The 26,394-nt window shown below is 37.4% G+C and overlaps 1 protein-coding gene across 6 annotated transcripts in view; it reads left to right on the top strand.

The window, feature by feature from the left end:
- The window catches only part of Pds5b (PDS5 cohesin associated factor B), a 152,903-nt gene that overhangs the window by 42,860 nt on the left and 83,649 nt on the right, over positions 1-26,394 (top strand). For all 6 annotated transcript variants that reach the window (XM_038345932.2, XM_038345930.2, XM_038345933.2 and 3 more), the window contains exons 2-7: positions 7,691-7,817; positions 11,836-12,039; positions 14,807-14,893; positions 15,003-15,100; positions 15,942-16,068; positions 23,610-23,690. In XM_038345932.2, the coding sequence (XP_038201860.1) occupies positions 7,710-7,817; positions 11,836-12,039; positions 14,807-14,893; positions 15,003-15,100; positions 15,942-16,068; positions 23,610-23,690 (705 nt within the window). In that variant the 5' untranslated portion in view covers positions 7,691-7,709. The remainder of the gene's footprint in view (positions 1-7,690; positions 7,818-11,835; positions 12,040-14,806; positions 14,894-15,002; positions 15,101-15,941; positions 16,069-23,609; positions 23,691-26,394) is intronic.

Here is a 26,394-nt window from a genome sequence, read left to right as displayed (position 1 = left end):
GAATTCTCAGTTAATATTAAAATAACCAGCTTTTCAGGAACACATACTTTGAATTTTTATAGTAATCTTGTTTTCTGTTATAATTATTTCTAACTCTTTGAGTCAATTTTCTTTATTTTAGCCATCGCCTGTATTCCTTTCTTTATCAGTTTTCTAACTGGTCTCCTGTTTCAGCTGTTCTCAATCTATGGTTTGTGAATCATTTGGGAGTCAAATGAGCCTGTTACAGGAGTTTCCTAAGACCATCAGAAAACACAGATATTTTCATTATAGTTCATAACAGTACCAAAATGACAGATATGAAGTAGCAACACAACAAAAATAATTTTTTAGTTGGGGGTAGCCATAACATGAGGAGAGCTGTATTAAAGGGTCTCAGCATTAGGAAGATTGAGAAAACTGTTCTATTTGGTTTCTTCCCCTGTCTAACAGTGTTTCTGCACTGTTTATTATAACTACAATTTCTCAAAAATAAATGTCATTCATTCAGCAAGTATTTTCTGAGTACTTACTGCTAATAATGCCTATCATAGGTAGTAATAGTAGCATAAAATGATACCTCTGCTTGTCTTAAGGAGTTAATAATCTAGGGGAGAAAGAAGTATAGTGAGTGTAATGTATAAATGCCATTTGTACAGACTCAGAATGTGGTTAGGTATTAGGTGAAGGAGCACAGCTCTGCAAGTGGAGGTCAGGGAAAGAACATGATGTACGCTTACAACTTTCGTGGGGTTGTGTGTCGTAGGGACTGGTATGTCTCACTCTAGGAATAGCCTGTGTGTATTCACAGCCTTTTACACTCTGCTTATAAGACTCAATGCCAACTCAGAAACCTGCCCCATTGTTGGCTCATAGCTTTTTTGTTTGTTTGTTTGTTTGTTTGTTTGTTTTCGGGACAGGGTTTCTCTGCAGCTTTGGAGCCTGTCCTGGAACTAGCTCTTGTAGACCAGGCTGGTCTCGAACTCACAGAGATCCTCCTGCCTCTGCCTCCCGAGTGCTGGAATTAAAGACGTGTGCCACCACTGCCTGGCTTATCTTTTCTTTTTTAGCTCTCTTTTCTTGTAGCTACATTTTCTGTGTGTTACGTCGTTCCCCTTTCTCCCCTTCAGTGACGAATTCTGAACCTTGCCTTTTTTTCTTGTTGTTTATACAATCCTCTCCATACCTTTATAGAAATGCTAATGCTTAAATCCTTTCCCCAGGCTTCATGTTTGCTGTTTCCATTATGATGATTTCAGAGTCTACTGTGGTTTAGTTATTTAGGATTATGTGTTTCTTTTGGTAGACTCTGAGATCCATTTTAACTCATTTCTCCAATAGTTACTGCTGAGATATTATGCAAAAAGTAGGTATATGGTAACTTGAATCCACGGATTTGCGCATTCTGTGCTGTCTACACTTGAACAGCTCATCTGTGCTGACGATCTTATATTGCAGACTTGTGGACAGTTGTGAAGTCTGCTACGTTTAGGAATGCTCCCCTGGAGTGACTTAGCCTAGGCTTCTGATGAATATGTTGTTTGTTTAAAGGGACACACCTGTGAGCTTCATAAACAGTGCTCCTTCTCTCATCACATTCTAAAGGCTTTTACCTCGATACCTGATTACTAATTTACCCAGGATTCATTTTATGTTTCTGCGCAGTATGGGAACAGCAGTACTTTTTGTTTTGTCCTTACTGACTGATACTATCTTATCACTGTTTTCATGTAAGTTTCCTGTTTTGAGTCTGTTTTAGGCCTTTCCTTGGGCTCCATTGAATCTTTTTTCCCCCCACCAATACCACATTCTCTAAATTACTTTAGCTTTGTATTGGTTTTTAATATTTGGTAGAACCAAGTCCAAGCCTTTAATATATATTTGTAGAATAAATTTTTCTAATTTCATTTTTTTCTGCTTCTGCTTCTTTTCTTTGTTTCTCTTCCTCCCCTTTCCTCCTCTTCTTCCCCATACCACTTCTCCACATTCTCCTTTGCCTCTTTTTGGTCTTCCCGTTTTTTCTTTTTTATATTTTAGTAAATCTTCTCTCTCTCTCTCTCTCTCTCTCTCTCTCTCTCTCTCTCTCTCTCTCTCTCTCTCTCTAAATGTATGAATACCTTCCTGGTTTTTTTTTTGTTTTATTTTTAATATAAAGCCTCATATATGGGCTGGCCTGGAAATTGCTACCTATCAGACTAGCCTTGAACTTCTGATCCTATTTCTAGGATTACAGGAGTATACCACCATGTCCAGCTGTCATGTCTCTACCCCCAACCACAAGTCCTTGATTGTATCCCACTTTAGAACCAAAGCTTGATTTGATGATCATTAAATCACTAGTCTATGCAGGAAGATATATATTTGCAGTGTTTTAGTTCTTTATTTCATGAGTTCAGTATCTTTTCAGGTATTTAGAGTTTTCATAATTTCTCTCAGGCTTCATGAAAATGCATCTTTTCATTGTGCTTTTCTGTGTAAATTGTGTTTTCAAACTGTTGTTTATGTGACTTTTTATTTGAAAAACTTTTACTTTGGAATAATTAAAAACAGAAAGCTACTCCAGGTGATGGTTTTTAATCCCAGCACGCAGGAGGCAGTTGCAGGCAGGAGAATATCTTGAGTTCAAGGCCAACCTGGATTTACAAAGCAAGTTTCAGGACAGTCAGAGCTACAGAGACAAACCCTGTCTCAAAAAACTAAAAACCAAATAAAAACAAAACAAAAATGAAACATAGAAAGTTGAAAAAATAATATTTTGAGCCCATCATGCATCTGTTCCCTGCACACTTATAGCAAAACCAAGAAGTTGACTGTGGGTATAGCACTAGTTGGTGGATTTTACATAACTTACTCTTGAATTTTTTTTTTTGAGAAAGATTTCTCTATGTAGCCCTTTCTGTCCTGGAGCTCACTCTGTAGACCAGGCTAGTCTCAGATTCAGAAGTCTGTCTGCCTCTGTCTCTCGAATGCTAGGATTAAAGGCGTGCACCACCTTCACCCAGTGAATTTTTGTTTTTTTTTTTAATTTTTTTTAATTTTTTTATTTTTTTTTTGAATTTTTGTTTTTAATTTATGCGTATGGGTGTTTTTTTGACTGCGTGTATGTAGTATGTGCATCACTTTGTGCCCAGTGCTTGCAGAGATCAGAAGAGGACATTAGATCCCATGGAACTGGAGTTTAAAACCATCGTTAACTGTTATGAGGGTGCTAGGAGTTGACTTGAGTCCTGCAGAAGAGCAGTGATGGAGGACGTTCACTGGCTAATAAAGAAACTGCCTTGGCTTTTTGATAGGGCAGGATTTAGATAGGTGGAGTAGACAGAACAGAATCCTGGGAAGAAGGGAAGTTAGAGAGAGGCTTCAGGCAGTCGCGAGAGACAGTCACCCTGACTCTCCTCTCCGAGATGGAGGCTAGAATCTTCCCGGTAAGCCACCCCTAGTGGTGCTACACAGATTACTAAAAATTGGGTTAATCAAGATGTGAGAATTAGACAATAAGAGGCTGGAACTAATGGGCCAGGCAGTGTTTAAATGAATACAATTTGTGTGTTGTTATTTCGGGGCATAAGCTAGCCAGGTGGCCGGGAGCCGGGCAGGATGAAAAACAGGCCTGCCCGCAGCTCCTCACTACAGAGCAGCTAATGCTATTAACTCCTGAACCATGGTTCTGAGTCCCTTATTCCTAAGTTTTTGTTCAATATTGTTTGCAATATTAGTGTAGTTCTGTATGCTTAAATCCTATAAAGCAGTGGTTCTCAACCTTCCTAATGCTGTGACCCCTTAATACAGTTCCTCATGTTGTGGTGAACCTCCAACCAATTTATTTTCATTGCTACCTTTTAAACTGTAGTTTTGCTACTGTTATGAATTGTAATGTAGATATCTGTGTTTTTTGATGATCTTAGGTGACCCCCAAAGGGATCATGACCTACAGGTTGAGAACTACTGCTGTAGAGTTTCAATTATTCACAGTTACAGTGAAGAGGGTTGCCTCCTGTTTCTTCACTCCTCCACCTTTGTTTCCTTAAAGCTGCTCATCTGCTATCTTTTTCTAGGTTTTTTTTTGAGACTGTTGAATAAGGAAGCCATATAATGTATATAATCCTTTACTTTGTGCATAATGACTGTTAAATTACTGCATGGATCAGTATTCTTTTAATATCAGTTTTTACCCATTAAAAATCATTTGGATTGGTTTCAGTTTGGGGATATTTTCTGTAAACGTTGTTTTTTATTTTTCTTAGAAAATATCCGATAGTGTGATTACTGGCTCTGGGTTAAATACTTGTTTTTTCATTTTAATAAAAAAGTGCTTGAATTATGTTACTATGGCTATACAGCCAGTAACGTCTCTGACAGATTAGCCTCTTCACATCCATACCTACATTCATTGTCACTGTCATTTTACTCTTGTCAGTGTGTGGTGTACAGTGATTGAGGTGTAGTGTGTGCTCTTAGAGATAATATTGCTGAATCTTCTCATGCACTCACCTTTTGCTTCTGCATTCTACAGACTTCTTTTCATTTGTCACTTTATGATTGTAATTTTTAGTTTATTTATTTACATCCCAACCACAGCCTCCCCTTCCCTCCTTCCTCTCCACTCCTCCCACATCTACCCCTTCTCCATATTCCCTCAAAAAGGGGCCAGCCTCTTGGGCATCAACAAAGAACTGACATATCACTATGCCAGAAAGACCAAACACCTCCCCCTGTGTTCAGACTGGGCAAGGCAATCCAGAATGAGGAATTGGTTCCCCCAGCCAAACCACCTGGGACAACCCGTGCTCCTACTGTCAAGAGTCCCACAAATAGACCAAGCTACACAACTGTCACATGTATGCAGAGAGTCTAGGCTGGTCCCATGCAGGCTCCCTTGAAGCATAAGTCTTTTGTCGTGCCTCGTTCCACAGCCGTTCACTCCCAGAGAAACACACAGAGGCCTATGTTAATTATAAACAGATTGGCCTATTAGCTCAGGCTTCTTATTACCTAGCTCTTGTAACTTAACCCATAATTCTTGTCTATCTTTAGCTAAGTGGCTTAGTGCCTTTCATCAGTGAGACAGTCTCGTCTTACTTCCTCTGTTCCTTACTGATGATTGCATCTCTGTCTTTCCTCTTCCCAGAATTCTCCTAGTCTCGTTGCTCCGCCTATACTTTCTGCCTGGCTCCTGGCCAATCAGAGTTTTATTAAACCAATATGAGTGACAAATCTTTACAGTGTACAAGAGCATTATCCCACAGCACTCTCTGGTTGTTGGTTCACATGAACCAGGCTAGCTGTTTTTATGGCTTTTCCTGCCATATCCCTGACCTTTCTGGTCCTACGATCCCTCTCTCCTCCTCAACAGAACTCCATCAGCTCCACCCAGTGTTTGGCCATGGGTCTCTCTATCTGCCTCCATCAGTCACTGGATGAAGGCTCTCTGATGACAACCAGGGTAGTCAGCAATCTGATCACGGGGATGGCCACATCAGGCTATGCATCCACTGCTGCTAGGAGTCTTAGCCGGGGCCGTCCTTGTTTACTTGTAGAAGTTTCTCTTGCATCAGCCTTCTACCTGACTTGTAAAGTCCCCACCTTACCATTTAGTATGATTGTATTTTTATAATGTCCTTTTGCAAGTTTTTTTTCTTTTTTTAATCTTATAGTTCTACAAGTCACTTATCATCTAGGTATATTGTACCGATTTTTTTCTGACTTGACTACTGCTTTAAACATTGTTAGAGGTTTGTCTGGTTTAGAATTTTCATATAAGCATGTACTCTGTGGGGTTTCATGCTTGATAACCTTCAGTTAACCCTAATGCTAACCTACATTATTATTCTAACAAAGCAATAGTTGGTTGACTCCGTAGTTGTATTTTTGTTGTATGAATAGACCACAGTTTACTTATCCTATGGTCGATAGACACTTGTGTTGTTTGCCTTACACTAGTCATGTGTTTTTTTTCTCTTGAGCACATACAAACAAGTGGACGCTAGACCCACACGTGTGTGCATGTGTGCATACATTTGTGTGTGTGTGTGTGTGTGGTATTTAGATCACGTGCTTTCTTTTGCTTGGTTTTCTAGGGAATATTTTTCTGATATTTTACTTAGAAAATCCTCTTATCTACATTTTAAACGTCACACAAACGAGTTTCGCTATATAGCACTGACTGGCCTGAAACTCACAGGAGAACCACTTGCTTCTGTCTCCTTTATGTTACTCTTCACTTGATCGCATAGATCGTACGTGCACAAAGGTGTGACACGTGCTAAACAGTATTCTGAGTTTACTTACACATATGCTTATACAGACAGCTATCAAATTTTGCTTGGCTAATATGTACTTATTTCACCTATTCTTGACAATCACATTCCTTATATTTAAACTTTGGGTTTGCATATTGAAGATGAGATTTTATTGTACCCTGGCTTATATTGTTGCTACTGAGAAATCACGTATTTTTAGATGCTTTTGTTTTTAAGGTAGTGTGTTGGTTTTGAGATTTTATTCTCTGTTTGAAAATGTTTTTAACTGAAATAGAATTACATTACTTTTCCCTATTTTTCTTCCTCCAGCTACCCTCTAGGACCCCTCCCATGTTCCCACTTCACATATTCTTTTTCTTTTTTTGTTACATACACACATATGTATTTATATGTATGTGCAAGCATATGTAAATATGACCTGCTGAGTATGTTGAAATTTTATTTTCTTGATTTATTATCCCTTTTATTTTGAATTTATTGTGTTTTGCTTCTTGAATTTGTCAATTGCCGTCTTATAATACTTGTGCAGTTATGTGGACTGTTCAATCTTCTGTGAGTCATAAGATAGACTTGCCCTTCCTGTGTGTATTTTAGTTTCCCTTTATTATGCTTTGGATTTGTCTGTTACTTCTTCACTCTTTTTACCTTCTCTGGCTTCTGTAGGGCACAGATTGATTTCTGGGTACCCTCTTTGGGCTAGGTCGGGAGATTTTTTTTTTTTTTGGACAGGTACATATTCTATCCCTTTTGTCCAATGTGAGCACTGAAGCTGAATCCTGGTTTTGTCAGTGGTGGTAGATAACTTCAGAGACCAGATACATAGAAAGCTATAGTGTTTAATTCTCTGGGTTCTTTTTTTTTTCTAGATTTTTTTATCTGCATCATTTATGATACTTTATTTTTTTATTAATATATTTGTATCCTTGGAGAATTTTTTAAAGATTTATTTATTAATTATATATACAGCATCTGTCTGCATGTATCCCTGCAGGCCAGAAGAGGGCACCAGATCTCACCATAGATGGTTGTGAGCCACCATGTGGTTGCTGGGGATTGAACTCAGGACCTTTGGAAGAACAGTCAGTGCTCTTAACCTCTGAGCCACCTCTCAGCCCCCTCCCCCTCGGAGAATTTCTTACAACTTATTTTGATCATACACACCCTCATTTCCCAATTTAAACATTTATTTATTTTGGTTATTTTTTTCTATTTTGTGTGTTTTGTTGGGGAGAGTTAGTGAAAATTATATAGCTTGCTCCTAATGAAAATAGAATTAGTAAATTTGTTTTTCTCAGTAATTTTGGAAAATTTTCAGTAAAGTAGTTTTCATTGGATGACTAAATTACTCTAAATTAAGAGGCTATTACAAATTATTGGATAAGAACTTATCTTTTATATTTATTATAGTACATGCATATTTTAGTTTGTACCTAATAATTTTCTTGCTTTAGGGGTACAGATATTTCCATCATGGCTCATTCAAAGACAAGGACCAACGATGGGAAGATTACTTACCCTCCTGGTGTCAAAGAAATCTCAGATAAAATCTCTAAAGAGGAGATGGTGAGGCGCTTAAAGGTGAGTGAACATGTATAGTTCAGACAGCTGGGCAGTGGGGCTTTCCTTTGGGGATCTTCATGTAGGGCCATGTAACTTGCTTTGCAAGGGGAAAATTATTTTAAAGACTTCAAATGGTACAGAAAGAGTTTGTGGGAATAGGTCAGGTAAGGAACATTGGGGACCCCACTGCTACTGGGAGAGCGATTGACACATATTCCATGATATTTTTATACTGTCCATTATCAAGTTATCTGCTCTTCCTATTTGATGCACACTGTCATCCCCTCCCCTGCCCCAACTCTTCAGGTATAGGAAAGGAACTTGTAGGTATTTATAGGGGTCCTTGGCTATAGGTTTACCTCCTGGTACATTATTTTTAGAGTAGTCAGAGCTTGACTGTTAGTGTCTATCTCTGCTTCTGGCACACAGCAGACCAAGACGGGTTGTTACCTTGCATGAGGCATTCCTCTAACAGGGTTTCTTTAGATTATATTTGAATAATTCTTCACCTCCCTTTTGTTTTAATGCATTAATGGTTCCTGTGACTGTTAAAATGTTTAAAATAGCATTAACAGACAAAGTACATGTGAACCTGGTTGACCAGTTACTCAAGATTACTCTTACACTTGAGCACTTTTTTACTTTTGTATGTGTGTTATTTAGACTTTTTTCTTGTTTGCTATAGTATCATAATACTCATTTCTTTCAACTAATGGAAAACATAAAATTATACTTACCTTTTCTATCAACTGGTACAAAACATAAAATTATACTAATTAGTGAGTCATATGTAATATTTCAACATGTACATTCTGTAATGTTTACTGATCTGTTCTGATTGTCAGTGTTGGAAAACTTTTCATCACTGAAGGGTCAGAAGCCTTCCAAAGAGTAGTATATTAGGTTGCTGTGTGGTGTATGTGTATGTAAGTGATGTTAATACTACTATAAGCTACACTTGAGGTCTGGATATTCTTTACTTTTCCTTGGGCTATTAGAATGCAGCTGTCAGAGGCTTATTACGTGAAAGAGAAGGTGCTTTGTCGCAGTTAAGGTATCCATCCACCCGACAAGCTCAGTCTGATTAGGAACTGTGTCTGTCTCATTCATTAGAGACAAAATCAACTCTTTTTATGTAGGATGTGTTTACTTTTCTATATATTTATCTTTTCTTGACCTGTTGAATTTTTGTGAAAGAAATACATTTATTTTCTCAGATTTATCCCAGAAATGATAGGTAAATATCTATCATGTTTGTGCAAAAAATGCTTTGAAGGCATACACATACAAGCTGGCTAATAGTAACTTTTATGCATACTATTTTCTCAGATATATTTAAAATTAGAGGTCTCATCTGAGTTATAACTGAGGGCCTCTTTTCCTCCTCTTAAGGCCATTCTTGCTATGTAGCTCAGGCTGGCCTAGAGTTCCATATGGAACCCAAGATGGCCTTGAATTTATAATCTTGCCTAAGATTCCTGAATGTTGGGATTAGTGATTGTTGGGATTTGCAACACTATTTAAGTACACAATAAGGAAAATTCCTTTTATCTGGGCTTGGAACAAATTTGACTGTTTCATTTTCTTCATGTTCAGTGTTATATTATGTGTTTTTACTGTCAGCTGCTTTCAGCATCAGCAAGCTGGCTAGTACACAGTTCCATCATTTTTTGTACTTACAACTGCTATGACTTTTAGCATTCTCCTCCTCTGAGAAATAGAAAATAGATTTAATTTTGGATGATGATACTTTTTGCTATTTACAAATACATATAATAAGCGTTATCAATTATAATTTGTTAACATGTAGGTTGTTATTCTTACATAATTTCTGAATTTTCCTATAACATTTTATTCAAAATGCACTTCGTTTTCCATTCTTATATGAAGAGATTCTAAGGAAAAATAATTAACTCTGTACCTAACTCTTTATCCCTCTTTTGACTTTTTATAGGCCCAAAGATGTTGAGAGCTTATGTCTTGAGAATAGTGCATTTTGTCCACTTTGGTTTTGTTGGATTTGGCATCAGGCATGGCAGAGCAGAGGGGTTGCTAGCAGCATTGTCCCTGGGTCTGTTCCGTGTGTTCAGTGTGAATAAAGTATTTCTTACTTTGGAACTTCGGGCCTCCAGCAAGTGGAGAAACCACAGGCTTTGATGCTCTGTGTCCCTGTTCAACATTTAGAATGTGTAGCACCACCTAGTGGATGCTGTATGGTTACCTTTTGCCAGCATTAAAGTGAAATGTCATGTTTTTTTCAGGTGTTACAGTTTTCTTTATTCTCATTTGAAGAAGTAATACATTTTGTTGAGTTTTATTTGAAGTAAGGATAGGACAGCTTTAGCTAATCATGTCTACAAAATACTAAAATTAGAAAAAGTGTTACAGAATTTAAACTATAAATTCTCACTTAATTTGCTTTCAATTCCCCTTCTATAAAAATACATATGAAGACAGATTTGTTTCTTGCAACTTATTTCTTTGTAACATATACATGGGTTATCTTGTTGAACCAATGAGATGTCCATATTGTATTTTGTTTTACTGTGACCTAGAAATATTTTTTGTATACTGTACTTAGTCACTCCATGGTAAGTAAATGATGCATTTTTCTTAGGAATACATCTTTGACATCCTTTAAAAAGAGCATTTTTGTAAAATTTTTTAAATTATGTGTGTCTCTAAGCTGGGTATGAGCACACATACAAATGTAGTGCTTACATTGGCCAGAAGAGGGTTTTGGATCCTCAGGCTCTGGAGTTACAGGTGATTGTGAGCTACCTGATGTGGGTGCTGGCAACTGACTATGGGACCTCTGAAGAACAGTACATGCTCAGATTGTTAAACCCCAGACATTCTTTCTTGAATCTGCGTTTTATAGTCTTTTGGGTAGACCGAAATAGAAAAATCACATCTCAAGTAGTTTAGTGGCTAATAAATAATACATTGTTACTATGGCAAAATACTGAACAACAACAATTTTAGGAAAAGAGCTTCGTTTGGGCTCACAGTTTGAGGGTACAGTCTATTATGGCAAGGGAGGAAGGCCTGATAACAGGAAGGTGAGGCAGTTGGTCACAGTGCACCCATAGTAAGGAAGCTGAGAGATGAATATGGCTCCTCAGTGCTTTTCCTTTTCATCCAGTCAGAAACCCACATTCAGTAGTGGCTCATATGTCTTCAGCTAAACCTTTCTGGAAACAGTCTGATTGACACTGCCAGAGGTATGTCTTCATGTGATTCCAAATCCAGCCAAGTTGATGTTAAGATTAACCAGAACAGATGGAAACGGAAATTTTCGTACCGGGGTTCTCACGGACTAGAACTATTAGGAAAAGAAGAAAGGGCTGTGATTTTAAGTGTCCTAGAGCTCTTCCTACACTGTGCAAGTGAGACAAGTCTCCACAGCTACAGACCCTGAATAATAGCCATTGCAGAGGGGGAATTTTAAACTTAAAGCCTGGTCTACAGAGATGTGGACAAATGACAAATACTTACTTTAAACTAGTGATTCTCAAACTGTGGGTTGTGACCCCTTTGTGGGTCAAATGATCCTTTTATGGGTTGTCTATGATTCTTGGAAAACACAGATATTTACATTATGATTCATAACAGCTGCAAAATTACAGTTACGAAGTAGCAACAAAATAAATTTATGGTTGGGGTCCACAGTATGAGAAACTGTATTAAAGGGTCACAGCATTAGATAGGTTGAGAACTGTTGCTTTAAAATTAAGCAGTAATGAGTTTTTTTGAGAAGGAGTTTTGCTTTGTAGCTCAAACTAAACTTGAAATTGTGATTCTTCTGCCTTATCTTTCTGAGTCTTGGGATTACAGGCATGTGCTACCATGCGTGGTTAAAAATATTTTAGTTTTAAAAATTGTTTACTCTCCACTTGTAGAAGGATCTCATTCTATAATTTTCTGATGAAAGTGTATTTTGAGTGAACTTTTTTGTAAGTGCTATATTTTTTTTCCAACATGACTGTTTACAGGAAACATCTGACTATTTGATTTTTTTTTTTTTTGTGTATAGATGGTTGTAAAAACTTTCATGGACATGGATCAGGACTCTGAAGAGGAAAAGGAACTTTACCTGAACCTAGCTTTACACCTTGCTTCTGACTTTTTCCTCAAGCACCCTGATAAAGATGTTCGTTTACTGGTAGCTTGCTGCCTTGCTGATATTTTCAGGATTTATGCTCCTGAGGCTCCTTACACATCTCCTGATAAACTAAAGGCAAGTACTGATGGGAGGCACTGCCGCATTGACACTTTTTTTTCTATTAAATTGAATGAATTTAAATTTCTTTGAATTCTGATATATTGGCTGGGCCAGTTTTTTATTAAACTTCTGATTCCTGTGACATTAACTTTTGAAATATAATTTTTGACCTCTAGAGTAAGCAGATTAAGAGAGTCACAGACAAAGACAGGCATGCATGCATGTGTGCACATACACATATACCCACCCCAGCCCTCAGCCTCAGAAGGAATGAATTTATATTTTATTCTGGAGCCCAATATGAATGATTTTTACCCAAGAACATGGATTTAGGCTACCAAAATACCTTGTTCTTCATGTTCTCAGTTTCATGAGACTTTTATAGTATCAGAACAATAGAAAGTCAGAACAGTAATTTAGGCCTCTTAAATATATCGGTGGAAACACCAGGTAGATGGATTACAGCATGGCAAAGTCTCTGTTATAGGCTTATGGCCTAGAGCCTTTGGCTTAGTGGAAGCATATAGTTCACATATTTCAGAAGGCACAAGGATATTAGGTCAAACACAGAGGTTTGGACATGAGTGGTTGTGATGGGTGCTAAAGAGAGCCCAAGATCTGTAGACCTCCATGTAATACGGCAAACGTGCCACAGCCACAGAAGTTCCTGTAGAGTCTCCAGCATCACCAAGGCTTTTTTCTGGGACCTTTGACTTACATAATGAATACTGTAGTTTTCATATTATGACATTATGATGCTGTGTTTTTCATATGATTTTTGGATGCTCCTTTTCTTTATGAACATTTATAATGAAGACCATGTGCATTGTTTAAAAGATAGCACCTAACTAGAAACCTGAATGAGAACTGTACAAAAGATACCAAGTGACTATGTGACAAATAGTAAATGATTTTAGAAGCTATTGGTCAGAAAATGACTTTCCTTAGTAAGATTATCATCCATTGTAAGAAAAAGTAGCAGACAGTTTGCTTCACTTAAGAAATGTTGTTAGTTATTTTTCACCTGCATTGCATGATACGTAGTGGTTTAGTGGATGTTATATTGTTTTGTGTAAGTCAGGGCTCTTCCTCACCAGATGTTTGTTGACATTCTCTAGTACTGTGTGTGACTGCTGCTGTGCAGCGTACTCACCTTTTGTGTGGGCTTCTCGGCCAGTGTGGACAGTGACCTAGCCCAAGGCTTAGGCGTGATGAGGAGTATGAAAGACCTGTTCTCTTTATCAGGGCAGCTATGAGGAGACTGTCCGATAGATGAGATAAAGGTCTGTCTGGACTGTCTGAAACATTAAAAAGTCTATCTGCCTGCTTCTCTGTCTCTAGAATCAATCTTTCGGTCTCATTTTACATACCCCTTTTTCTGTTTTGGGGATAGAACTGAAGAGTCAGTGTTTTTAAGGAAGCTTTCTAAGTATTTATGGGATAGTTTTTATTATAATTATCTTCAAGGCCATAGTTTTGTCTACATTAGTGCCACATTGGTTAGTGTTGAATAAGAGAAAATTGCCAGCCTCCATTTTTACCGTTCAGTCTCAGTTTGTTACTCTTATGAGTAAACCCTGATTGGACATTTGGCTTGCTGTGAGTGAATGTACAATTGTTTCCAGCTTTTGATAGGTCTAGTATGCTAAGTACTCTTCCAGACAATAAAGATTGTTTGAAAAACTCATTCATGAAGATTATATTTTATACATTACTACTATGAAAGCAGCCATTTTCAAAGGATGAATGTTTTATAAAGTGTTTTTCTTGAAATATTACTCAGTCATTTCCATATATATAATATTTTTGCCTTTTGACTCAGTGGTTAAGAGCTCTGACCTCTGACTGCTCTGCTAGAGGTCCTGAGTTCAATTCCCAGCAACCACAGGGTGGCTCACAGCCAACTGTAACCATCTGTAATGAGATCTGGTGCCCTCTTCTGGCCTGCAGGTTGCATGCAGGCAGAATACTGTATAATAAACAAATATTTTTGCCTTTTAAAAGAGGAAACATTTTTTCTTATTGATTGGTAGCAAAATTCCTTTGGGGAATTAGTTTTTACTATTAGTTTTTTTTTTAAATTAAGTTTTCCCTCAGACTAAAACTCAGGAAGATTTAACTGAATGTGACTTTTTTGTCTGTCTTTAAAGACCCAGGTATGTACACAGAAAAATATTTAATAAAAAAAGTCTAAAATAAAGAATAGATAGAGATTGAGAAATTATTCAGGAAAGAAAGTGACTCTAATGTAATGATGGTTAAGAAGCTAGATAAACTGACTTCCATTTCTTTCTTAAATGTCTAAGCTTCTGTGTATGATGTGTTTTATTGCTACTTATGTTTCCTAAATTGTTTTCTTGCTACATAATTGTTGTGTTGTTTCATGTGTTCTGCTTTTTCAAGGAAGTGCTCAGCTCTCAGCTATTGCAATACCTTTATTTTAATAATTTAATAACATGAATTTTCTTTGGCTCACCTTTTAAGCCTATTTGTTTAATTTGCTGTATGATGAACATTTTCTTTCTGTACACTAACATGTGGTCTATGTAATGATTTCCTGTGAAGGATAATAGGTGTATTATGATTTTTATACATTGTTTTCCTTTGTAAGATCTTTATGTAAAATTACACTGTAAAAAGTTTTGCTTTACTTTTTGTGTTCTTTACAATTTATCCTTAGATGTTTACAAGGTTGGTGATTAGCTATAGCTAGTCCTCCTAGTGTAATGTGTATTTCCATTTAGCATTCATAATCTAAGCAAAACTTTGTTTTTTTTTTAAGGATATATTTATGTTTATAACAAGGCAATTAAAGGGACTAGAAGATACAAAGAGCCCTCAATTCAATAGGTATTTTTATTTACTTGAGGTAAGCAATGTATTATAACTTTAGATGATATTTAAATTTTATTTATTTCCTTGTATATTTTTAGCAACTGAAATATTTGCCTTTTTTCTTTTTTACTTCTTTCTTTTAGAACATTGCATGGGTTAAGTCATATAACATATGCTTTGAGTTAGAAGACAGCAATGAAATCTTTACTCAACTATACAGAACCTTATTCTCGGTTATAAAGTAAGTTTATTTTCAAATGAGTAACACTTTTAATTGTAAAGATTTTTGGTTTACAGTGAATCCTCATATGCTGTTGTGATAAATATTGGCTTAAGGTTATAAATTAATTTACATTTATTCTGTATATAGTTTTAAATGGATAGAACTTATTGTTATGTATTTATTGGTTAGAAGAGCAAGTTAGACTAATTTTTGGTGTTATTACTTTTTTACATATTATATCGACTTTTTTTGTTGTTGCGGCAGTCTGTGTAGCCCTGGCTGTCCTGGAACTCTATATAGATTAGGCTGGTCTCGAACTCACAGAGAGCAGCTTGCTTCTGCCTCCCAAATGCTAGAATTAAAGGTGTACACTACCACTCCTGGCTTTTATTAACTTTTTATATATGTGGTTGCTTGAAATAAAATTGAAAAGATTTTAAAATACTTTGTCTAAATTTAAGGTGAACCTGAGATTGCTTTTCATTTAGCTACTTTGGTTGTGAGATAGCTAAATTAAGGGCACGTAATTTAGCATAGTTTTCCCCCTTGATTTTGTTTTTTTGAAACAGGTTTCTCTGTGTAGCCTTGGCTGTCCCAAAACTCTCTCTGTAGACCAGGTTGACCTCAAACTCAGAGGTCCACCTGCCTCTGTCTCCCAGGTGCTGGAATTAAAGGTGTGTACCACCACCACCACCACCACCACCACCACCGGGCTTAGTAATATAGTTTAAAATTTTTTTTTGTTACAAAGAGAAATTAAACAATATAGTTTTAATCTTACCATTTTTATAAAGTATGTTTACTAGTATCATGTCTATCTCAGATACATTTGAAATAAAATAACTGTTTTGAATTTCAGCAATGGCCACAATCAGAAAGTTCATATGCATATGGTGGACCTCATGAGCTCTATCATTTGTGAAGGTGATACAGTATCTCAGGAGCTCTTAGATACAGTTTTAGTAAATCTGGTACCTGCCCATAAGGTATGTGAAATGTGCCTAAACTCTAAAGTTAATATTCAGATTTTGTGCTTATGTTGTAAATAGAATCTATCCTGCTTTAATATTAGTTTTGTAGACTCTTAATATTAAGATACTTCTTGCTTAAAGTATAACAAACTCATTAAATTTTATGGTCACCAATTACATGAAGAAATAATGGACTTAGTTCATATAAAATATTTGTGGTCAATAAGTTTTGTGTAGGGTGAATTTTACACACTTAACGGGGTCAAAAGTTTGGGACTGATGGCTGTCTGTGGCACCTATTAGCATACTAAAGTACATGCTGACATCCTTGCTCTTCCCACTCTGCCTCCTACCCTAAACTTTCCAGTTCTTGGGACTCTTATTCCTATATAACCCTGCCATTTTGGCCATGTGCTCTTTTTGCTCTCTGTCGTCTTTATCACCCCTCTTGCTCCCTCCTCCCATGACCTGGTCCAGTCTGCCGACCATGTGCAGTCTACTACTTTCTTTCCCTGCTCTGGACTCTTCAGATACCTCTGGCTGTACTCGCCCTCACACCTACAATAGAAACCTTCCCCTCAAACATACCTTGGAGAGGTCATACCCCCACTTTTCTGGTGCCCAAACCCTCACTGTGTATACAGCAGTGAATTACGAGCTGCTTAGGTACTGATTGTTATATGACTTTATGTGTTTGCACATGGAGCCTGGCGGGGTTAGTTAGGCTCATGTAGAGACAGAATTTAAAGACCAGTGTTTGTTTTTTGTTGTTGTTGTTGTTGTTTTCTTTGCCCTGAGTGTTGTCAACCAAGATGTGTGCATTTCCCCTGAGTGTATATGTGTGCTTTGCCTTTGAAAGTCTATGATTCTGGTAAGCAGTTGGAGTGGCAGTTGTATGATTGAGAAGGGGTTGGATTTCAAAAGAGGAAACAGAAATTATCAATATAAACAAACATTAATTTTTTTCCTCTTTAAATTTAAGGACTTTGTAGCATTATAGTGTCTTGGTCTACAGTTACATAACATTGGCACAAATAATCCTTCATTGGAATTGAACTCTTAATCTAAAATTTTAAAACATAAATCTATTAATGCTGAGAGTAAGCAGACTCAACAGCAAGTTAACTTTAGACCTCAAAAATTCAGATGATGTATTTAAGTGGAAAATCAGAGGTGTTGATGTAGGCTCTGATTGCCTCCATCTATTCTGTTGCTATGCAGGTGTCTGGTTTGCCTCTTCCTAATTCTGTTCAGCTTGGCTATATACCTGTCACTGATAACAACAATGAGAAGGAAGGCAGGAGATAGAGAGAATAGACTTCACTGAAGTATATTGTACCCCCCCCCCCCATTGCACCCCTTCTGGAGGCTCATAGCACCTGCTTTGCCTTTAGGGCCCACATGATTAGGATTCCTGTTATCTTCTTTGAAGGAATTGTAAATTCTGGGTAGTAGTCCATCCAACCTGTTTCTTTGAGGCAACCCACCAGGGTGTTTGGCCTGTTCTCTCAAGCTCGTAGCTCTCTAATCAGGTAGGAGAACTAGTATCATGAACTCTACTGCAGGACATCTGAGGGAGGCTTTCAAGAGTTGATGAAACAGGCTCCCCATGGTGGCTGCTCTCTGGAACCATGCCGATACCTGGGAGAAAAGGCTTTCCCAGACATAGATTCAGTGTCTTTGTTTTTTGCATTCAGCTGCTACCAGGAAATCCCAGACCTCTGTCTCTCCAGGCTGTTGTCATGGAAAAAGTCCATTTGTCAGGGATTTGTCAGGGAAAACAAACAGGCACTTTCTGGGCTAGAGGGTGCAGTTCAAGGGTAGCTCAGTTTGCTTAGCATGTGTGAGATCCTAAGTGTAATTCCTAGCACCACATTAATTAACAGTGTACACGAACAGATACTTCCCGAGTTGTATGTTTTTTTTCGGCCACTGCACAGAGACACTTGTAGAAACAAGAATGCTGGGATCTGACCTCTTATCTGTGAGAGCAGCTGGACTCTTCTTGTTAGCTCCTTACAAGTTTAGTCTACTTAACTTAAATGGAACAATTTTGGGGGGCAATTTCCGTTTTTAGTCATTTGTATAATTGTAGTTTTTGATAGCTTAGTGAATGCTATGATACTGAATAACACATTCTAACAAAGCTGAAAACAAATCTTAAGCAGATTAAAGATACAGTATATTTTCAGTTACTGGAAGGCATCTAAATAAGAGTTAAGGTCATTGTAGTGACTCACTGATGAAAGCTTGGTGACGTGGAGTGTGATCCTTGGGGCCTACAGGAGAGTCATTGCCAGAAGTTGTCCTTTGACCATCGTGTGCTTGCTGTGGTGTGTGTATGTACATATACATTGTACACTCTCTAAATAAACGAAATAGAATAAAAATATGAATTAAAAACTTGTAGCTGGGAATATGAAAAGAAAATCAGGAGAAAAGCTTATTAGGAGTGAAATATAATCACTGGTCTAGTTGAATGTGGACTGAAGTGTATTCTTAAAATTTTAAGAATTTTAAGAGGAAGAAGATTGACAATAATATAAACGACTTGAGTTTCCCACATAACATAGGTTGTCACATTGAGCTGAAGATTAAACCAATTGGTTGATGATAATAAGAAAAACAGCTAAAATACAGCCATGGAAAGGGCTGATTTATAAAATTGTAAGAAAGACTTGATAGGCAATGACAAATAAAAAAGGTCATTTTATATTAATATTAGTGACAGTTCAGTTAGTGAATTGATTGTGGACCCAAGTTTGATTCCCCCAAACCCAAATAAAGCTTTATGTAGTGTTGTGAACTTAGAATCTTGGTGCTATGGAGTTGTTGTCAGATGAATCAGCTAGCTTAGCCTACTGAAGAAAGAAAAAAGAGGAGGTGGAAGAGAAGAGATCATTGGTGCCCAAGGAGTGACATCCAAGGCTGTCCTTTGGCTTCATCATGCATGTGCATACATATGTATATATATTCCCTCCTGTCTAGAACATGAGTGTGTGTACCTCCACACAAATATTATACATAGTAGGCTTTTGAAACAGGATCTCTGTATTCCATACTGACTTCAACTCATTTTGTAACTGACTATAACCTTGAATTTTTGATTTTTCCCATCTCAACCTCTTGAGTGCTCTTAGGATTACTGGTCTGTGTCACCAAACCTAGTTATGGAGTTGGATAGACACACTATACCAGTTGATCTTTAAATTTTTTTAAAAAAATTGATTTAGTTTGAGTTTATGTCCATTGCTGTTTTGCAGTGGATGTCAGGCCCCCTGGAACCCGAGTTAACAGACAGTTGTGAGCTGCCAAGTGGGTGCTGGGAATTGAACTGGGGTCTTCTGGAAGAGCAGTCAGTACTCTTAACCACTGAGTCATCTCTCCAGGCCCCTGATCTTTATCTTGAGTCCCCCATGTAATCTTTAATGGATTAAAGACAGGGTTTATCTGGTAAAATATATAAGGCAAAAATTAATGAATTATGAAGAGAATGAACATTTACTATTTATTGGGTCATTTTTAAGGTGCTTCCTAGTAATTATTAATCAGACAAAGGGTTTGTAAAAATGAAGGCGTAAGTCACAAACAATCCCACACCAGTTTGGAATTATGATTAATAGAATGGCTATTTATTTAAAGGGGAAAAACTTACAGATCACTGTCCCAGCCAACAGCCCTCTGCACAATCAGGAAGGGAGCCTAGTTGCTGGAAGCAGAGCCAGAAGCCAGAGAGCCAGTGGAGGGAAGTGGCCGTGTTTTTTTTTTTTTTGTTTTGTTTTGTTTTGTTTTGTTTTTAAGAGAGAGACCACACCCCAATGGGCTGGTATCTCAGCAGCTATTGGCTGAAGGAGCAGAAGGAGCTCCCGCAACACCTCCCCCTTTTGTTTAAGTAAGAGAGTTCTAAACCTATATATACAATAAGTACAAATATCCTATTCCAACTAGCTTAAGTCTTGTATAATAAATAACTTGGCCAAGTCATGAGAGGAAAGTAACTACATTTATATAGTTTTCAACCCCATCGAAGATCTGAGAAAGGAAATAATGTTACCTGGGTAATTAGGAAGTGCATTCAAACAACTTCCAAAACATGCAACAAATCACAGAGACAACTAGCTACCTGGACAGTCACCCAAAGTCACGTTTGCAGCTTTGAAGCAACCAACTTTGGCTAAGGCCTAACATAACTGACATACCATTTTCAAAGGCAAGAAACTTTTCAAAACTATCTTACCCTGTCTTGGCAGGATATGACAGTCCTGTTTTATCCATTTATGGATACTCTGTATCTGTCAGTGGTTGAGGTATGGGCATTTCTTTGCCCAAAGGCCAGTTCCGCCAATAAGAAAGGCTGCAGGTGGAGTGTCTTTGGTGCTCAACATTCTTTCGGAGCAATTGTGTCTCACTACCACGGAACTCTGAGTTAAATTAAAGGTCATTTTCTACAGATACCAATGGGGTGGTATCTCAGCGGCTATTGGCTGAAGGAGCGGAAGGAGCTCCCGCAACATAAAAATACTGAGTCTTTGTAACATAATACTACAAACCTGATGTCAAGCATCATTAATTTGATGAATTATAATGACAACTGTCTAGTGCAAGAAGTCATAAAACATTATCAGAATAAAATATATAAGTAAAACAAAAGCAGTTGAGCAGAAATGAAATAGGAAATAGTGACAATGCTTTAAAACTGCACATTCATAATTTGAAAAATGTATTCAATAGACAAATAGTAAATTGAATCAGAGAAAGGGTGATAATATCAATATACCGTTAAAATGAGCAAGAAATATGAAGACCATTGAAGGACAGTTACATGAACAATAATCTCTGTGAATATATTTGAAATTAGAATAAACTGATTCTCAGTTGCCCAGTGCCATAAGCAATAAAAAATTAGTTGGCTCTTGAAACTCTACTTAGAATTTAAGTTAGTAGCAGCATGTTTAAACAATAAACCTAAGCTGACCACAGGGAGACCATTGACTATTCATGGAGCAAACAGTCTTAATAGATAATCAGCAGAGTTAGTTCCAGAGTGTAGGAGAGGGAGAGATAGTGTACAACTGTTAGCACAGGATGTGGGGAGAGAACGAGTCACAGACATAGGCATTGTTCTCCTGGGGAAACTAGTTAGAGCTAACCCACAAGAACAGATGCTTCCAGAGTGGCATAAAGTAATATTGATAATTACCTAATTGACTTTATTTTAGATACAAAAGACAGACTAACATTACAAAATGGTAATGATAGAATAATTATGACTTCCAATACTTCTGACTAGGAACAAAAATCAATGTAACTTGTCATAAAACTTTTAATCAGTTTGAAATAAAAAGCAGCTTTAAGACCCTGAAATATTCTCTATGGAATTAGCAAAGTGAGGCATGCTGCTGCTATTTCAAATAACAACAGATATGTTGTTTCTAATCAGGATTCTCTTAGGGGCTGTAAGTTAATATATAAAATAAGACAAAAAATAAAAAGATTAGAAAGATGAAAAGCCCTAAAATTATTTGTAAATAATATTGTCCAGAGAAGTACAACATAGTGTGTAGAAAAATCAGAAAAAGAGATATAAATCCATTAGTATAACGTTTTTCTTTGTAGCTTTAACAGAGATATGATATACTTAGCATTACCTTTGTATCAAACCATTGTAGATAGCTGACAAAGCACAATAGAAGTCTTAATATGTTGAGAGATTTGCTGTTTGTAGAATGAGACAGTGTCATGATGACTTCAATTTTCTGCATATGAATCTATAATAAAATAGAGCAGCTAATTTGACAGATGGAATCCAAAATTTACACAAAGGGGCGAATGACCAGTAATAACCAAGTAATTTTGAAGAAGAGTAAAAAAAGTGGGGACTTCCTGTTAAGACTTTTTCATGTCTTTTATCCATAATTAGGCAATAATGACAAAAGAGCATCTGGATGTAATGGAAAGTTAAAAAATGAATGCATAGTTATTTTAGAAGCTTTAGAATGTGCTCAAAGTCATTGGGAGATATCGGACTAAGTTGTGTTAAGTTAACTGACTACCCATATGAAAAATAAAATTACTCCAAACTATATAAAAATATTATAGCTAAAGATATCACTTTAAAATTTAGCATACATATCAAGCTGCATAAAAGGTGTGTGTATGTGTTTGTGTGTGCGTGTGTCAGAAGAGGACGTCTGTTTCTCTGGTGCTGGAATTAGAGGGCTATGAGCTGGCTGACGTGGGTGTTTGGAGCTTGGGTTTTCTGAAAGATGGAAACTGCTTTTTTTATTAAAAATTTCCATCTCCTCCCCTCCTCCTCCCCCTTCCCTCCCCTTACTTCCACCCATAACCCCATTCCCTCCCTCTCCAGGCCAAAGAGCCATCAGGGTTCCCTTCACTATGTTAAGTCCAAGGTCCTCCCAACTCCCCCTAAGTCCAGGAAGGTGAGCAACCAAACTGACAAGGCTCACAGTGAGTCCGTCCATGCTGTAGAGTCCAAGCCCATCACCGTTGTCCTTGGTTTCTCAGTCCTCCTCCACCATCAGCCACATTCAGAGAGTCCGGTTTGGTCCCCTGTTCCATCAGTCCCATTCCAACTGGACTTGGTGATCTCCCGTTAGTTCTGTCCCACCATCTCAATGGGTGAACGCACCCCTCACGGTCCTGACTTCCTTGCTCATGATCTCCCTCCTTTTGCTCCTCATCAGGACTTTGGGAGCTCAGTCCAGTGCTCCAATGTGGGGCTCTGTCGTTTTCTCCATCCATCGCCAGGTGAAGGTTCTATGGTGATATGCAAGACATTCATGAGTATGGCAATAGTATCTAGACATTTCTGGCTCCCTCTCTTCAGCTGCCCAAGGGGGCATCTTCCTGGACACCTGGGAACCCCTCTAGAGTCAAGTCTCTGCCAACCCTAGAATGGGTCCCTTAATTAAGATATATAATTCCCTGTTCCCACATCCACCCTCCCTATATCCCAACCATCCTATTCCCCAAGCTCTCCCCATCCTCCACTTCACACTTTTACCCCTGAGCCATCGCTCCAAGATGCAGCCAGTTGTTTTTTTGATGTTTTTGTTTTTTGGGACCTAGCATGTAGCAGTCTTTATTTGTATTCACTTGAACCAGTTTTAATTGGGGATGATATTTAGAATGACTAAATCTTTTATCTAGTAAACATTCATTGACCATTTCTATATGGTTAATATGTTATCAATGAAATCTGAAAAGAATATGGTTATTTTTGCTTGAAAAAGGGATTTTGTAATTCAGTAGGCCAGATTGTTCTAAGAAAAGTGAGTTCACTTTCTATTTTTTTTTTTTTTATGGATAGCTTTCTCATTCCATTTATTTGAGAGGCTTTTAAATATACAAGTAATATTTTGCTTTTCATAGATGAGGTACAGGGCTGGGTTTATAATTCAGTGGGAGAGTTCAGTAAGCCCAGTATATACAACAAGATCCCACCACTGCAGACATACAAGCATAGTTAGCTTTGTTATGTGTGTGTGTGTGTGTGTGTGTGTAAATATAATACTGATGTTGTTTGTGTTTTCCAGAATTTAAACAAGCAAGCATATGACTTGGCAAAAGCTTTGCTGAAGAGGACTGCTCAAGCTATAGAACCATATATTACCAATGTAAGTCTTGCAATTGATTTTAGAAGGATTAAGTCAAAATTTTAAAGACTATTGGAAGCAAATCTTAGCAAGTAGCCCACACTTGCTATTGCTGTTTAACCAATGACATTTTCATTTTCTTTCTCTCCTTAAATGTTACATTTGCTTATTATTTTTGGGAATGCTAGCTCTCTTGTTTTTGCTTTTATTTGCTGCTTTCAAGTTTGTAGAGATAATAGCTTCTTTTTTGGTTAGTAAAATACAGCTTCTAATGTTAGCAATAGAGTTAAAGGTAATTAGATAAAATATATAATACTTTCTGCTATTCAGACAAGTTGCTTACATCTTTTTGGAGATTAAATTAATTTGTGCAAGAAGATTATATGAACCAATATAAGAACCTAGAAATTGAAGATAAGAATGACTGCCATAGCAATTTGGTGGAAGTTGCTAACATATTGTAATCCCTGAGGGAGATTTATATAATTGTGCCTTTTCTGAGGAAGAGGGAGATTGGCACTGAAATTAACTCTTTTAAATATCATCCTAGCTTTGGTCACTTATGTGTATTTATTTCAGAAGAAATAATTCTTAGCCATATCATTTATATTAAGTTGAATTTTCTCTTCACAGCTCTTTGAGTTGTGTCACTGTGGGTGGCACCATCCCTATCATACTGTGTGTGAATGGTGACTGGCTCTTGGAGCTCAAGTCTAGGGTACAGTGTTAATGCTAGCCCTGGGCTTGTTAACAGCTTTCTCCTTGCCTTCTGCTCTCACCTACCTCAGCAGCTAGAAGGATGTAAATCTGTCTGTTTGAGAAAAGTGAGACAGTCTTTTATTTATATGTAGTTCATTATTTTGAAGTTTATTGGAAGAGAATTTTTGTATTATGTGAGAATTTAAGGCCAGGTCATAAAGATGCTATGAAATGACATCCTGAGAGATGTAAAGTCCACTGTAAGACAGGACCTTGGTAAATCCTGCTTTTGTTTCTGATTTCAAAGAGTTCCAGCATGTGGTGGTTTGAAAACATAAAATTTATTCTGAAATGAGCTTTCCAAATCTAGAGGATTAATGGTACGACTTTACTTAGTAGCACTAGGATTGTCAGCAGGTTCCAGAATTGGTTTCTGCAGTCTTTTGACGCTTGAGTATTGCTTGACATTAAATTGGTTGAATTGAGTTTGTCATTATTGATTTTATGGACTCTTAGTATTTAGACTGATCTCAGGCTTTCTAATCATTCCGTGCCTTCGGTTGCTTCAAGTGTTTCTTAATGAAGGTTTCCACACCCAATCTAGCACACAGGGTGAACCCTGCCTGGGGTCTTTTATTTAAACCAATACTTCCAAGTCAGATGTTTTTCAGGAGAACACTTACCTTACTCTGATGCCTTTTCCTAAGATTTAGAAAAATAAATATTTGGCTGAGCAATTAAAGTGAGTAAAACAATGTTTACTGGGACTGCTTGATTTAAGTTGATTATACTGGTCTTTGAATTTGGGGGTATGTTTGAGAAGGCAATGGAAGATGATAAGGAAAAAAAGGCTCAAGGAAATGTTTTTAGCAATCCCAGATACACGAATGAAAAAACACTCCCCTGTCACTTAAATTAATTTCCTGCTGTTCTTGCATATAGAACTAGATGATTCCACCCCATGTCCATAGTTTTGTTGTACTCTTTAGAATTTGGGAGTGGGCAAAGGGCAGTAGACTAGTCATTGCCCCAGCATATTTTGATTTACATACTTATTTCTGGTACCTTGTCCATAGTCTTCTCTTTTTATCCTTTAATGGTCTTTCCATTTATTTATTTTTTTTAAAGAGAGTGTGTGTATGTGTGTGTGTGTGTCTGTACATGTGCACAGATGTATATGTGTGTTGTATACATGTGTACATGCCCACCTGTGTGGATGTTAGTGTGCATGGTGTGTGCACATGTAAAGGCAGAGACTGATGTTGGGTGTTAATCTTCTATATTCGTTCTCTTTTAAAAATTGCTATTTATTTTTAAGGCAGGGTTTTTCAAAGGACCTGGAGAACAGCAATTGGGTTAGACTGACTGGCCAGTTAGCCACCAGGATTCTTCCATTTCAACTTCCCCATCATTGGGATTATAGGTGCGCTCATGGGTGCTGGATCTTCAGGCCTGGTTTCTCGTGCTTGCTCAGTACACACTTTGTCCACTAAGCCATCTCTTCAGTCCTTCCATGATTGTGTTTTCCTTTGTTTTTGTTCTTTTATTTGAGGGTCAGTAATGAAGTCATTAGAAATTGCTTTTGTCCCTCAAGTCAGTCCCTTATAAATCTTATTTTCCACTTGAGTTTTGTGTACTTACATGGAAATTATTTGGTAGTGAACTGAATGATGTAGTATAAGGGCAGTGGTAGGATTGTCTTTTTGGATGTGCTGGGTGAGGTGACACTTGCTACTTACCTTCCTCATGCAGCATGGATGGGAGCAGCACTGAGGTGGTGGTGTGATCCTGCTTACCTCCTTTCACAGTGTCTTATACTCTTGAGCATTCTGGCATGTCGAGGCCTACTTTTCATATGCTATTTTACATATATGAATACTGAAGAAATCTGTGTGCTACAGTATTTGATTTTTTTCTTTTGATGGTGTTTTACTGTATTGCTGCCTCTGACCACAAGCTCACGTTTTACTCCTGCTTCATTGCCCTGCAAACTGTTTCTTTCTAAAAATGGAATTAGTTGTGGAAC

The sequence above is a fragment of the Arvicola amphibius genome, chromosome 10 (genome assembly GCF_903992535.2).
Source record: "Arvicola amphibius chromosome 10, mArvAmp1.2, whole genome shotgun sequence".
In the NCBI taxonomy this organism is placed as follows: domain Eukaryota; kingdom Metazoa; phylum Chordata; class Mammalia; order Rodentia; family Cricetidae; genus Arvicola; species Arvicola amphibius.
The sequence above is the reverse complement of the archived record's forward strand: the minus strand, read 5'-3'. Positions and strand labels throughout refer to the sequence as shown.